The following is a 17531-nucleotide window of genomic DNA, read 5'->3' as shown; positions in this document are numbered from 1 at the left end:
AAAAGATTTTAAGCAATGATATTAACAGTTAAAACGTTTACGTTTTATTAATTACCCGAATTGGCAATATTAATTAATCAATTACATTAATATCAACGTTACGAATTAGCGGAAATGAAGACGAATGCGATCATGTTTGCATTTAATTAGAATAATGATCACGTGTTAATTATATGGACTGATCAAAATCAAATCAAAATATAATTTATTGGGGTAGTCATGAAGGTATTTGTATGTAGTGGAAATTTAATTTACGGCTATAAATATCCATTTGGCATACGTATTATGTGATACTAGCTGCTATAAAAATTATTGTTGTAGCCTTGCTAGTGACTAATTTACATCAGCTATTTAACAATGAAACTCAAGTCAAAATCGGCCAAGCCGTTTTGGAGATTAGCTGGAACATACAGGCAGAAAGACAGACAGCCAAACACTGAAAAAATTGTTATTTTGGTATATGTACTGTGTATACATACATATTGCATTCAGTAAAAAGCGGTTATTTTAATATTACAAATAGCCACTCCATTTTATTATACGTATAGATTCAAGTATTTATTCATCTCCAATAAACCTAATTTTATTCTTAGTCTGTCTGTACCTTATGATCCATATGATGATGAGGATCCAAACAGCAATTTACAAATGTCTAGACGATATGGATACGGTTAAATAATTATTTAGACATACTTTGGGAGTAATAAATTAAGTAAGAGCTCTGAAAAGACGCTTTATTAATAATGAAGTGTGCTCACGTAACGAGACCGCAACGAAAACAAAGTTTTAAACTTTAATAATAAAGGTTGAGAATAAGGTGAAGCTTTCGTATTGTTTTGTTATAATTTCTGTACCTTTAATTTAGAAATAAATTAGATATTTAAAAACAATTTTAAAAGTACGTTTCAATCAGTTGTGTTTATCTATTTTACTGTAAAATATGATAATCTGACAACTGCTTTTTATTACACACATACAACACACATTGGCGTAGTATGAACAGAATAAATGCATAAGTGAGTTTGTTGGTCCTTTGTGTTATCACGTCTTACTTACTCAACCGATCATCATAAGATTTTAAATACATCGATACAGAAAATTACATGGAGTATCTTAATCTCCTTACCTAAGCAATGTTGTGGGCGGAAGTTACTATGCTATATAGTATAGGCATAATATGGGATTTAGAACTTTAATTAGTACCGAATCGTAGTTTCACGGTATTTCTGAAGTCTATATTCTGCTTCATACTGAGACGTAATATCAGTTCGAGATAGTTTTAAAGCTGCACCAAAATCCGTCATTGAAATATCTCATCTTGGCCAAAGATATTTTACAACAAAATTATATTAGATACAATTGGGACATCTGCTATGTACGAACTATTTCTGAACAATAACCTATAAGAATATTTTCATAATTAGACCTTTCAGACTATGCATAGTAACACGTCTATATCTTAGGTATTCAATAATAATAAATTATTAGGATTCAAATTTCAAAGAGCTAACATTATAAGTGTTTTACAAAGTTGTCGATAAGACTAATTTAAATAATTTATTTATACATATGCACCTCATTTTTATTTGTTCATTTGATTCATTTCATAACTTAAGATTTATAAACATAGCTCGCGGACTTAATGTTAATGAAAATATTTTAATTAAGTATTGTGACCGGAAATAAGTATAATTCAACTATTAATTTTGTTTGTCATCGTTCATTATCCTAGTTAATATTTTAAATACGAAAGTGAGTTGATTTGATTGATTGTTTATTAACGACTTTCACGATTTAACTATTAAAGTGCGAGCTCCAAATCATTACAGAACAGTATCGGTATTTAGTACAACGATACAATATTTTTACAGTATTATATATTTACTTAAAAGTATTTAGTGGTAATTAAAAGGTAAAAGTTTATTTGAGGAATACAGAAAACAACATAGGGTATCTAACACTTACCAATCACCGTAAATTAAATTGAATTAAACTATTATTTAACGCTCAATCACTATTATAAATAGCTCGATATACATATACATTATACATATATATGTATATTGAATACTCTGATTTTCGATTCTGTAAGAACTCATTACGTATATTACTCGTTGAACTTTAATAATTGACTTATAGTGATAAGCCATTTTAATATATATTTTATAATTGTTATAAACAATATCGCATATCTCATTTTAATATTTTACGTTCCTGTTCTGTGGTGAGTTTCGAATTTCTTACAGAATACTTAGGTATTGATAATAATATTTGTGGAAAGCACTTTTACTATTATTGTAGAATCCAGAATGCTGGAGTTATAATATATTTGCATCGATTTTAATATTTAATCAAACAGGTTTTAATACTAATTTAGAATTCTTTGCTATAGATTTCAAGTTGCAAATATCTGTATTATGCAGAAATCGCTAAATGGGCTCTCTCATGGACAGAGACTCAGATAAAGAAATTATAAAATTGAATATACGAGTGTGTACAGAAAAATTATAACTTGACTGATAAATTAATTAATTAAAACCCTACAATATATAAGTACATTCAATGCTATGCTTTCCGTTTACTGTTGAGTTCTTCCATTTTCTTGTAGGAATATATTTATTAAAAAGAAAAATCATGTACAATTGCACATCCATGCCATCGAAATGAAGCGATTGTCTTTCTAAATAAATCCACGTTTTCTGAAAGGTCATATTTAAAGTAAACATTACTTTTGTGTATTGTTTGTCCTGACATATCCACCTTCAACATATCCAGTATACAGTATAAATGACAACGGAGTATCAGATACTGGAACAAATGTCACATAACTGAAGTTCGCGTCCGTGACCAAACGGATGCGAGCGCACCTCACTTTTGTTTCATCGATTATTGAAACCAATATCTTTGATAGTATTTAAATCATTTAATTTTAATCCGAAAACAATACTGTTTAACGATCATTACTTTTGTTAAAAATCCCGTTTACATTTTTAATATCAACTCGATTTTCGATAAAATAATCATTTAATATTTGTCTCAGTTTTTTTGGCAATGAACCATTCTCAATTCTCAGTGTCATGTAAAAGTAAAATCTTAAAGTTCGAACGCAGATATTGCTTTAATTTTATTTAAATTGCTCTCAACGATACAAGACAAAAATAAAATTTAATATTTTGAATATATTATTAAACTTTTGGTATTCTTTTTTAAAATACCTTCAATGTAAATGATTGCTTTTAATTATCCACTTAACTTTTTAATACATAGTAGATTACCTAACCGTATTTAATAGTCTTGTGTCTACTACACATAGCTTAGCAATGAATATTAGATCGAGTTTTAATTACGTATCGCAGTAATAGCATTTTATGTAATATTTTAAGGGATAAAAACATGTATGGTGTAAATATATTATACTTTAAATAAGATGCTTTTAACCTTTTGAATGCAATTGACTTTTTCCTTTGTTCAACACAATAGCTTTATTAGCCTTTGCTTATTCGAACATTTTGTTTCATCATCTTCATACCACGCCTACAACTTATTTATATATAACGAAAAAAAATCGTATTTATAAAAACTTTATGTAAAACATTGTGTTATTTGAAATATATTAAATTTGATTTATTTATTGCGTAAATAAGAAGTTAGATTAAATATTGAATCGTTTATAAGCTAGAAATGCAAGTCAAATGAATTATCACTCCTGGGCGTAATATTTATATAGACTAATGTACTAATATCTGTACTTCGTTAGATTCTAATTACAAAACATGAAAATTTTACTCAGGTTTCGTGAATTTAAGAATTTCTAGGAAGATTATAGATCTAATAAGAATATTATTTACGTGATAATATTAATTTATTTTGAGACATTTAGCAGAGGAACAGATCTATTGAGGACAGGGATAAGAATGTTTATAAAAACGATGCTGCGCAATAAATAGAAAGGTAATTATATAGTCGTACATAACTTAATAGGGTGAATAATAAAATGTAATTCAACTATTATTGAATATTACTTTATGGATCAATTTAAATTTAAAGGTTACCGAGTCACGTAATATGACAGAAAAAGAATCATTAAATGCACGGACGCGAAAGTCTGCGGAGATATAAGTAATTATTATAAAATAATAAAAAAATAATAATGGTTTAATAATAAGAACAGAACCACAGGCAATGCTAATAGGAAGTATAAAACAATGTCGACCTCGAACTGGCGCTATTCCGTCATGATCCTAATATTTCACGAAACACGATCACGCGTAAACTCTCTCACGATGAGCCGAGCTCTGAATGTGGCGAACAAGCCCTGGAATTCAATGAGGAAAGCTAACGAACTGAGTATTTATTAAGCATTAATAGTTTCACACAAGATGAAATACGCGCAAAAAATACGAATAGGAAGTAATTTTACATATAATGAGGTTTTATATTTTTTTATAAAAAGATGCTAATATTATAAGCGAGTGTTGCCACTTTGTTGTATAGTTTTTTTTTTTATTGGTTATTTTAATAAGAGAAAATGAAGATCGAAAGTTTGTCGTCATACAAATTGAATTCTCAATGTTTTAATATCAGACATTTGAAATTTCTAAATTTATCGTTCGATATATTTTACATTGAACGTTTTGCATGAAAAGAAAAATAACAAATGGATACTATGAGAAATGAAATATTATTTATTAGAATTAGAATTGACTTGATGTAATACGGAAAATATAGTTCCGTAACTACTTACATACATATATGTCGAGTTCATTTATATTGAGACCTATTTACGATGAAAGTTCGCAATCTAGTATCAGTTATTCATACAGACAATGATAGAACTCCAGCGATTACTATCATAATACGGTCATTTTGAGGCGAAATGTCTGCCGTAATACCTATTGTGAAATACCAACATGCTTGTACATACGAATATTAAGCAATGACAATACTATTTCAGTTATCTCTGAAGATATATAATACAGGAATAACGTTCTTGCTTCATTTATAATAAAGTAGCTAGATATATCGCTGTGGTTAAAGACATCATCTCATGCAGAAATTAAAGACTTAGTTATACCTACATAACAATATAGGTATAACTAAGTCTTTTGAACGTTACGTTGAACACAACATTATCTAAAAAGCCTCATACAAATCTGGATAGACACTAAGTGTTATTTTTAATGAATTATATGAAAAATAATAAAGATAAAGAATCTAAATTTCCCAAATATAAATAAAAGAAAGGTAAACCTGGTTCCACTCAATAGCACACTATATGGTATAGAGTTGATTTTATCAAGCTGATCTAGTACGGGTTGATTGGTAATATATGGCAAAAATACATACGACACATTCAAGTTTCCTTATTTTTTTCATCGCCAAGCCAAAGATAATTTTATTGATTCGGAAAACAATTGACAAAATATCATTTGATTTAACTTGAACAGACGTCTTCTATCTATTGAACAACCTTAATTGATATTTAATAATAAATAAATAAATATACAGCTAAAGTTCAACGGATCCTCCAGAGAATTGTATCGAATAGATTGAACTGTTTTGAAATGGTTTATAACTCTCATCGGCTTTAAAGGGAATGAAATACAAAAACGTCTACATTCGATTACCATTCTTCATGTTTGTTATAATGATTATATTATTTAATACGACATCTAATACTCTGTATCTCTATATTTTTTTATACAATTATGTACTAAAAATATTCAACTTTTAAGAGAAAGACTATTCGTTTATCATGCAAATTTTATCATCGCTTAGTGGTCCATTTTGTCGCCGATTTAATCCCGCTTCAAAATGAAATATTAAAAATGTAATTCTAGTCTTGGCAATGTAATGAATAGAAAAGTTGGAAATTTATTTTTAAATAACCTATCAAGGCTTATTATTTATACCAATTTAAAAAGTGTTTTTTTTTTCATTCGGCTAGCAGCAAAAAAGGCATATTTAATTATCGTATTTTTATAATTTATTGATAACTATAATAAATATATAATAATGATAAACCAATGAAAGTAAACCATATTAATTTTAACGCATTCCCTAATCTCATTTAATAACTAAAATTAATCTGGTAGCATTTTATAAAGTAATAATTAATCTTTTCGATTTATGTTGTAACATACCATTAATATATGACTTCTTTAATATTAAGATATTTAATAATTTTAAAGCAATTATTATATAAATTTAAAAATGATTTACTGTAAAATAAAAAAAAAGTCTGTGCGTATCATTGATTCGCATAGGGAATCCTCTCTTAAAGAGGAGGTTTCGATTCAGTAACTTCAAAACAATTTCATTAATATCTATGTGATAGTCCTGTATCTGGAATTCAGGTTTAGTTGATATATTTTTCCTTCATAACCCACTATATTAAAGATTATAAGCATTCAGCGGTGCTGGGATTGGAATATTGGAAAAATTGTTTTCAATATATCGATACTTTATTTTGATTATAAGGTTTTAACTTAACAAAATTATTTTTGTTATTATTACAGTTAATAAATACGGGATATTAGGATATACGGATATTTAAGTGACTTCACGAGACTGAAGTTTGCGTGTAGATGTTGATAATGTTAGAAGTATGTATATTTCTATTTTCGATAATCTGAATATCCACTACATAAATAGCAAATAATAATAATTAACCATTTGTGTTCCACATGTTGCAACTGCAATAAATTAACGGACGCTGATTAATTCATATAACTAAATTAATATAGATTCTAACCTTTACACTTAACGATAGCAAGTTTAAATGTTAAGCGAATAAATCTAGAAACGCGCCGGTTATTTCCACTTAACTTTTACTGCACCATAAAACTCCTTGCCTTCGTTAAATACGAAACTAGTTGAGATTTAAACTTAAACAAAACTAAAATAATTAAGGTGAAAACAAGTGAATACATTAATAAAGCACAGCGATATTTAAATAAACGGAATTATTACACGAACGTAAATTGGAGACTTTAGGATAATTAAGTGTCAAAAATAAAGTCCAGTTACGAGGAGATAATCCACAAAGTTTAACAGTAAAAATTCGTAATTTTATTTAAATATTAAAGTTTTAATTGGTGATTGTGTAACTTGCAGTCGAATTTTGTATCATAAAAATCTTTGTTACTAATTATCGTAGGCAACTTCGCTCGCCTTTTATGAGATTGTTAGTTGTTGTGTTAAAAAAAGTAGCATATATGCTTCCTTCAAGTTTAAGCTTTATACAAAACAGACAGACAGAGTTACTTTCACATTATGTAATATTAGTATATAGCATAGTATATACTTATTAGTATTGACTTAAGAAACTATATTTGTTATAATATTCCTTTTAATAATATTATTCATAAAAATGAGCATCCGTTAAAGATTCTCTTACATAGATAAAACTTTAAAGGTACAGTTACGATAGAGCAGAAAAAGCGATAAGCTTCTAAGTTTTCCTGTTAAATGAAGCTAACATTTTTTATTAATTATGCTAGTAGGGTATCGTTTTCCTTGTTATTCACTTTAATACAGCCGTGCTAAAAGCATTATTACGGATACATTACAACAATTTCTTAACATTTAAAAAATAAGAAAACTTTTTATGTCCTGTGTATAGAAAAGAAAATAATGCTTCTTTTTGTTAGTTCACGTAACGTTCATCACGATTTTGATGTTGGCTTTTACGAGGTCTCGTGTAACTAAACTAGAGGCTTACATAAAACTTACCTAGAGTGCCTAGTCTGTTATAATTTTGCAACTCATGACTGACATTAGGTTCTAAAAAAATAATTTAAAAGTATAAAACCTTTTACGTTAACAATTTGACGTATGACGTATAAACCATTCAATTTCATTCGTATTATTTATCTGTTAAAATTAGATGTCACATAATTAGGATATAAAATTTTTACTATTAATTATTCTAAAATATATACTAAAATGTTAATACCTACATGTATAATCAAATTGTTTGAACTGGTAAGTGCATGAGAGATCTCCTAGAGCACATACTTTATTAAAACTTGTTATATGTTTTGATTTTAATAACATTATATAATCATATAGTAAATATCAATTAGCTATGTTGGCTTATTCAATTTATAGCGCGACACACTTTCACAGAATTACGAGGCCTATAATTATAGTGATGTATTGATAATAAGTGACTTCATGAAACTACAAATTACTTAATATTATTGATGGTATAATATTCGTGCCTAAGTTATAGTAAAGGCAAATAATATACTTTATCATACGTATTATTTTATAGGACTACATTTAATAAGCATAAAATGATATCTAATTCGTGAGTTTTTGTTATTATTGCATCGGTATTTTGATTTACTTTTGACACTAAAAATTATAGATAATTTGATACTTTTTTATGTCTATTTTTGCCGTTTATGGAATTGGTTGCTGTTAAAAATAATTCCCTTTAATTCATATTACTCATTATTATTGAGTCGAAGTCTGATACTTCAGAATTATCTTCGCTTCAATCTAAAATATAACAAATATTTTCTGATGTGTAAAAGTATAAAATGTTTTAGCCAGGTAGTAATTATATTTCGATACAATTTTGGAAGTATAGTGTCTTTTATATTCAAATTAATTTTTTGAAGAGGCCATTAAATACTTTAGAAAAGGACAAAGGAAGAGTGATTTTTATATATTATTATTATATAAAGGCAAATCAGAGGTAGATGCAAGATTCTTTATCAAATCAAGCTAAAAATGTTTTGAAAATTATGGAATAAACAAAATATTTTTCATTTAAAATTTAAGTCTCTGTATGACCCTTAAATATTGGGGACATCTTTACAGATATATTTATTTAAATATTTTGTTGCAGATGTTAGCAATAGCCTGTCTTACTTTACACCACTATAGCTACGACCTTACTGATGTTCCCACATTAATGTTATGTTCAGGGACGTACGTAGGGTACATCATCGTGCTCTCGGGGGAAATTGTTGGTAAGCGTATACGTATTGTTGAAACATACTTCCGACACACGTGACACCTGTTATATTCGATACTTCGAATGATATTAAATAGGGAATTGAGTCGAACATTTCATAAAAATACAGATAAATCATTATTGTGATATCCTGGTAGACTGGAGGTGCTGGATATGTCTTTAAAGCAGGGACTTAAAACGTTACACATAACATAATTCATAACGATATAATAACGTTATAATGGTATCGTTACCTCAGCATACATATCGTTTTCAATATTTTTATATCGTTTTAAAAATAACAGAACGAAATAATGACAGGCAATATAACGTTAATATAACGATAAAAAGGCGACGTTGCCAAACTTATTATCTTCCAAAAGTGCGCGAATACGCGCGACTTACGAGCTAGGATCTCATTGGCCTATTAGATAGCTCAGGCTAGGTTCGTGAATCAAGCTGGCAACGTTTTAATGCATGGACATTTCTTAACAATAAAGACATAAACCGTTTGCGAAGTATTACTATATATCTAATAATATCGTAATACTATAATTAATTGCTAATATTATCGTAGTCTATAATTTGTTGGTTCAATTTGACACTATAACATTATATTATAATATTTTTTTAGATAAAACTCACGACACTTTCTTATGTTTTTAGTGTTGAATTTTCTAATTAAATTGTCCTTTATAATTTAATATATGTTAATTCACCCTATGTTATTATATATTTATCCATTGTAGTGAATAACTCAATTTAAAAGACAGAATTTTGTTTACACGGTGTTCACAGTTGCTAAGTAAAATAACTAAAAATTAAAAAATAATATCTTTCTTCAATTTTTTTTAACAACTTTGTTTTAAGTCATTCTTAGTTGGCTATTGAAAACATGTAAGTGTAATAAAACTGAATGTTACGTAACATAAGGTAACTACTTTCTTTATAATTATTGATAAATTATTTAAAATCCACTAAAATTGTGTCTGTTAAAAATAATAAAAAAATATTAGCTGCCTAGCTTTCGTCTTTTATTTATTTTAATGCCGAGCATTGGTTGATCAGTTAATAATGAAAATAATAATATAATAATTTATAAAATAAAGTATTGCTTCTAATTGATTCTAATCGATTGCAATGTCTAGCTGGCATTATTTCTGTGTCCGTTAACTCTATTTTATTGTATGGTAATTTTTCAACTCATTTAAAAAATTTAGTATTTTGATGTAGCATCTTGTTCTCATACATGGATTAATATATTTGAGCTCTTCAGTTAGTAATGTAGAATGTTACCAAATCACTTGATTTTTTTTTTTCAGTAAAGCCTGTATGTATACAAATACACTAGTTTTTGTTTTACTTCAAAATACCTAGTAGTTTTGGTTTTATAGGCATTCAAAGTTTCGAAAAATATCGAGTCCCGCTTAAAGCCGCACGAGTGCTGTGACGTCATTTCACAACACGCCGCGCGGGAAGCGTACCGTTTAGTATCACTTTTTATCATTCCTCGGTTCCCTATCGAGATACGATTTTTTTTATGGAATACTTTTTTTGCTTTTTGTACGATCTACAATTAAGGTCCTATACATTTTTCATGTATCGATCATCGTTATCGAGATTTCGTTAAAAAATACACGAATTTTGGCAGAAAAAAAATTTTTTTCGCTATTAAAATCAAAATAAACTTTATTCAAGTAGGCTTTTACAAGCACTTTTGAATCGTCATTTAACAATTAATTGAAGCTACCACTGGTTCGGAAAGTAGATTCTACCGAGAAGAACCGGCAAGAAACTCAGAAGTTACTCAGTTTTTCAATATTTAAAAAATACAGTCATATTAGTTAAATACCATTATATATATATATGTATGTAATGTATCCTGCCTGGAAACAGGTATTAATTCCAAGCTTTTTTATAATCTTCAAAATCTTGTATCGAATAATATGCCTTTTTTACCAAAGTATTTTTTATAAACGATTTGAATTTACGAAACGGCAAAGTTTCTTTTATTCTTGTGAAAGATATCGAAAAATTACTGTAATGAAAATGATACAGTATCTTCCGACATACAAATTCGTAATATTTTTTGTGACACGTTTTTCGTCTTTTTCATTAACTCGCTAATAGAAAATTGACATTAGTTGGAGTTTTCTTTCAGAAAGGAATAAATTACCTCCATCGCCTCGTCTACTTTGTCGACCGTATCCTTTGATTATTCCTCTCCTCAGGTAGTACATGATATTGATGAGAAATACATGTTCGATGGTATCGAGCTCTGCGACGAGATACAAGTATATGTACTATGAATACGCTATTGTTATCGATCTAATCGCTTACAACTTTTTTCGCGTTTTAACATCTTTTGGAACTACAAAATACAACTTTTCCGGCGAATTGGTAGTTGTATTTTTACATTTAATCAAAACACATGATTTCCTAGTATTTGGACTGGACATTTTTAAAAGTATTTGGGTATAATATCGACGGCGCGGGCGCGCAGTCGCGGGCGGACCGAGTGAGCCAGACTGAGCGTGTTGTACAATGACGTCACACCGTCACCGGCAGCCCGCGTCGTGCGTAACAACTTGTTTTACTTATAACTCGGAAACTAATTGACGTATCGAATTAATTCTTTCACTGTTATTTTTTATTTTGACAGACAATATAGAGCGCTAATAATCAAAATTAGTGAACATTCTCCATTGGACAAAGTATTCATTTCTTCTATCGTCACATATGTGCGTAGTACAACATTCAGGCTTAAATATTTGGACGCTGAAACGTGTTTTATTCTTATTTTTCTCATCTGTATTGGATCTCGTAGGCCGTAACAACGATGGGGATATTGGGCGATTATTTGCTTCCGGGTCCATTCTATCAGGAGAAATACTTCGCTTCATTCCTAAATTTCAAAAGACATAGATATTTCAGTTAATTCTCATCCTGCAGAACCATGTAAGTTTATAGAAATTATATAATTAAATAGAATAAAAGCTCTATAAAACCAATTGGACCTTGGACGTTAAAATATGCTACTTCTTACTGCAACTTATTTTGTTCGGTAAAAAGTTTTTTTTTTTATTACTTAGTTTAGAATAACATACAAGTACATTTTTTTTTCTTTTTCATGCTTTCTGATTAGTTCGATTATAATAACTAGTGTTCGTCTTCTTTCTTTTCTTTCTTTCAATTCAGTATTAAATATTTGTATTGCTATGGTATCTATATTTAAATCAGATATTTGAAAAATTGTTTGCAAAAGAAATATTAAAATGGTATCAATACGTTATATAACATTAGGATCGCGCGGAACTAATTAACGTTAATAAGTAATCGCGAGCGATTTTTTAATAAGTAAAGTTATCAAGTTGGCTTAGTTAACTGGTTCCAATATTATATCAATCTGCGGATCCATTTATTAACGATAGGTGTTTGAAATTAGCCCCTAACAAAATATTTATTTACGAAAAACTTCTATCTCTAGTAAAAAAAAATAGACATATAGGATATCGAAAACGGTTGTTAACTACGTAACGCATATAGCTAAAGATTTTATTATAATTTAGAGAAAATACAAAAGATTTATAAATTATTTTAAACAAACTCAGAGCTGGTCACTAGTTCCTTAAGTCAAATCTTGTCTCAGTTAAATTGCTGCGCTGACGATCACAAAACGTACGCTATTGCTTTATATACGACGCTCGATAAAAAATACGAAAAAGAGAGTAAACAGCATTGAGTAAAATATATGGCAAAGAACAATAAATAATAACGTTATTATTTTTTATAACGATATTTTAGAAACGTTTAATTTAGAAAGGTATCGTAACGTAATTTAAACGTTATACACATACAAAGCATAGCAAAATATCGTTTTTATGTACCGTTTCTCTCAAATATAACGTTATCTTGCACTTGCAGAGAAAACGTTACTGTGTTTTTATCGATATTTAAGTCCCTGCTTTAAAGTAATAAAAGTGTTTGGTTTTGTGAAATTCCCTGCTATTCTTTGATTTTCATAGCCAAGAGGTATTTAGGTAGCTAACTAACTAGATCTATATTTATATGTACGGAAATAAATAACATTCAAAAAGTCGCATTTATACTCCAAACTTAACACGATTTCATTATATTTCGGTATTATTTATAGAACATGACGAGAGACATGCGTGCTTTTTACTAAAGTCGGTACAATTGGGTACAAAACGAATAACATGAAAAATTCTGTTCGCCAACGATGTGTATGCAAAATTTAACGACGATCGGTCGAGTAGTTACGAGGTCTCAAGACTTGAAAGCGTAACAAACAAACTCACTTTCGAAATTATAATATTAGTTGGTATTGTCTTTGTATAATATAAACAGGTTACTTTTAGGGGAAATGGTATTCGCGCCTCTCGATCTCGTCCAAGACATGTACTTTGGGATACTGGGGATCGGCTTGTTTTCTGTGAGCGGTGGCTTAGTGCTGTCTGCGAGGACAAAGACCTCGATATATCCTCGGACGGGGGATCATAATGCAGCCTTGATCGTCGGATCGTTAGCGGTTCTCAACGCTCTCTTGATGTTGTTCGATTTAAGCCTCGCTTACATGGACAGCGAGCAGTTTGATGAAGACGTCAGTGTGTAAGTGTCGAGTTGTATCGTAATTATTTTACACTGCTAATTTTAGACTGAACAGAAAATCTTAATAAAGTATAAATGCGGCTTCTTAAATGTAGTTTTATTTCCTGATAAGCCACCGTCCGTTTAGGTACTTACAACGTCTTGAGTTCTTCTTTGTTTTGTTTTTTTTTATTTATTTATTTACAAGTGTTGCCCTTATGTTATTAAAATGTTTTAGAGATTTCATTATTCTAAGTTGACTTTAAAAACAAGGTTATCTATAGAACCTATTAAGATTGATAAAACCGGCTAATGTGATTCAACCTAATGAAAGTTGTATTAACAAGGTGAGGCGATATCCGCGCCGGCTGACCCTTACATCGACGCGTGGTGGTCAGCTGCCGGCGCCGCGTTGTATGGGGCTTGCGGTGGCCTGACACTGCACTGGTGGCGAGATGTGCCTTACTGTTCCCGTCGAGGGTATGCACACGCGGCAGCTGTTTGTGCGTTAGCACTAGCAGCCTTTCTCCTGTTAGATTCACTTTTAGCCTTATGTTCCGCCCACGGAGATCAGGACAGCGTACACTCTAAGTCCACAAAACGATGTAGTCCGTAAATTATTGTTCAAATACATATTCAGATAACATCTTTATTGTGTTTGTATTTGCTATGTTTTATAATCAATTGTTTAATTCTTTCGTAGTTCATATGTAGATACACTAATTCAGATTTATAAAAAATAGAAAAAAAAAAAATTATAAATATATTATTTTAGTAAAGAGGAGGGTTTTTGTGTAAGACCTTAAAAAAATAGACGTTTTTTTTATTCTCAAATTGAATTTTAAAAGGACTCTCGGATGACACAAACATTCGCTTTCAGTGACATCAGGACATATGAAAAATACAAATGTTTTAAAAAGGGTCTAGATGAGAATTGTTCGGAACACAATCTTTGCAAAATAATATTTTTTGATTTCCATCGTACAAAAAAAAAAATTGTTTAATGGGTACATTAACAACCCAGAAATTACTTTATCCTTTCTCTAAAATTTTCGCTTATGTTATAGGTAGGTAGGTGTTTATGTTATATATAGATAGTTGAACTTTAGGTATATTAAACAAACAAGTCATGTTCATTATTAACATAAGAATTAACAACATTAAATGCTTAAATATATATATACAAATATGAACTAAAACTAGTTAAGGTATAAATCTTGACCGCGTGGAATGGTGAAATTAAAAATAATATCTTTACTTTATCAAAATGAAGAGTATTATTGAAAACATTTATAATGCCGCTCTCTGCCGTTGGTTCTTTTGCCATTTGAAGCGATGGTCACACATATAATTTTTACTATGAATAAAATAATAAATGCTATGTAACAATTTGATCTTCGTTTATGATCACGATACAAAATAGAATTTAGAATACATAATATTGCATTATCAGATAACTAAATCTATTTGTCTTGAAACTATTGGAGGAACTAACTAAATTACGTAGGAAGTAAATTTGACCACGATTGGTGACCATTTGTTCTGTTCTTGGAATATCAATCAGAAAACCGCAAGCTTTTATATGAGAACAAGGACTGCTCAATGTTGGAGCGTTAGATGTTAAATATAGTATTAAAAAAAATAGTTACATTTCATGTACATAAAACTCAACTAAGCAAAAATACCTAATAAATCAAAATAAAAATTAAATACATATTTTTTCATAGAAATGTTTTGCGCTATAATGTTAAGTCAATAAAATATCTTTACAGCGCCATCTATCGGATCGGTTGTAAACTAAATGGCTGCATATAAAATTGTAACATGGTCTGTAATGTGTACTTTTCGTTTATAAGATTTGTCGCTAGATAGAGCTACAATCAATTACATTGTTTCAGTAAACTACTAAAAAGGAAGGAGGATATAATTCTATTATAATATCCTACTAATATTATAAATACAAAAGTTTGCAAGGATGGATGTGTGTATGTTTTTTACTCTTTCACGAACAAACTACTAAACTGGATTTGGGTGATATTTTACAGTAATATAGGTTAAACATCAGAATAACATAGGCCACAATTTAAAATGATTTTATGTAATTTGGCCAAAATATAACGATACATATAAAGTATCCTTGCGAAGCCGGAGCGGGTTGCTAGTATCTTACATACTTAAATACCAAGCTTGATGATTAATTTGGGTCGAGTAATGCAAGGTATTTTTATCTTAATTTTATGGATATTTGACATTGGTTTATTTGTTTTTCAGATGTATCATGAGTTTCCTTTTGTTTTCAGTTTGCATTATACATGGTTGTTCTAACATACATAATCAGTACCTAGTTGACCTGTCAACAGTTTACCAGATTGATTAATTAACGACGGAAATTAATAGTTACCTTTAATGCTCCTGAATGACATACACTGGGATTAACTTAATAAAACCTTCTTATTATTTTATTATCCAACGCAATAATTATGAATGATGTCAAGATTATAATTCCTGAATTTACAAACGGAGCAAACGGGAGGCAAGCGAGATTACGGTATAACTTTTAAATTTCGACCTGTTACTGAACATTTTTGAGAGTCTATTTTCTATACCGACTATGTAAAACACAAAATAATACATATTTTCCTCATGTTTACAATAAATATTAATAATATTTCGACCACTAGACGAACCTTGTGTTATAATGTAATAATAGATAAGCGAACTCTACGTGAACAACAATTAAACCACAATGGAACAATAACGAGAACGCCTAATGATGAACGCAACATTTTAAGCGTCCGTTAGCAATGTAAAGTGAGTGTATTAATTGAGTGTAACATCTTCCTTACTTTATTTGAACAATAAATTTGAACCAATGAGCTAAGGACGCTTAATGGATTGCGTACGTCTTATTACTAAATTTCAACTTTATTTAGTCGTATAGTTCTATCGCTTTAAAACATTACTGAAGATGCACATAAGATACTATACGGATGTTTATTCAGCGATAACCAATAAACACAAGATTCAACAGAGGCTTTTAAAATAAAGGTTTATAGAATATTGTAAGCTAATTAGCTAGTATAATATGACGGTATTCATCGATTAGGCTAAAAATCCATGTGAGAATTTATCCATATGTGGGTATTACATTATCAATTAGCGGTCCTGTAATTCTAGTCAGTCATGATTTAAGAGTTTAGCATGAGTAGGTTAATAATATCGGACCCTGATACCGCTCTTACTGCTTCTAGAATAGTGACCATCCTGAAATTAAAGTTAAACAACTTTATTTGTAGTGTAAGTGGCCTCGGTGTTACAGGGTGTATGTACACTCCTCGCGCGAAATCTCTCTAGTGATTTATCACTAAACAAGACCAAATCTAGTTAGAAATTAAGTTTTTACATATTTCTTTAAGGAAATGATACGATCATATGAGAGGAAGATGTTTAAGATGAGTTAAGTGTTGCCATTTAGTTAGCGGATAGGCATTTCATTGAATGGCTTGTTTAAGTAGTTTTGGCTGCGACCTCTTCGCAAAATTCTATGACATGTGGCAGAATTTCGATGAAATTAGACACATGCAGGTTTCCCCACGATGTTTTCCTTCACCGCCGAGCACAAGATGAGTGATAAACACAAATTAAGCACATATATATACTAGTGCTTGCCTGGGTTTGAACACGCAATCATCGGTTAAGATGCACGCGTTCTAACCACTGAGCCATCTCAGCTCTCATTGGGCCATCTCAGCTCAAGCCTTACTTACTAAAGTATAAATTAAAAACAATACCGATAGAGAAAGTCAAAAGTGGACAATTTAATATAATCCGTTCACACGTGACAATATAATGTATCCGTTAAAATATTTCTATCTACGAGTTTATTGTATAAACTCATAAATAGACAGACACTAACACACGGTACAATCATAATTGCTTTTATTTACAACAATGT

At 29.7% G+C, this 17531-nt stretch overlaps 1 protein-coding gene across 1 annotated transcript; it reads left to right on the top strand.

Moving 5' to 3' along the window:
- Window positions 1-8869: 8869 nt before the first annotated feature.
- On the top strand, window positions 8870-14225 carry LOC124529890. The gene is made up of 3 exons (XM_047103828.1): window positions 8870-8984; window positions 13348-13597; window positions 13924-14225. The coding sequence occupies exons 1-3, from the start codon at window positions 8927-8929 to the stop codon at window positions 13925-13927; spliced, it is 312 nt and encodes a 103-aa protein (XP_046959784.1). The 5' UTR covers window positions 8870-8926; the 3' UTR covers window positions 13928-14225.
- The last annotated feature ends 3306 nt before the right edge of the window (window positions 14226-17531 follow it).

The sequence above is a fragment of the Vanessa cardui genome, chromosome 5 (assembly GCF_905220365.1).
Source record: "Vanessa cardui chromosome 5, ilVanCard2.1, whole genome shotgun sequence".
Taxonomy (NCBI): Eukaryota; Metazoa; Arthropoda; class Insecta; order Lepidoptera; family Nymphalidae; genus Vanessa; species Vanessa cardui.
Note: the sequence above shows the minus strand (reverse complement) of the source record. Positions and strands in the feature narration are given on the sequence as shown.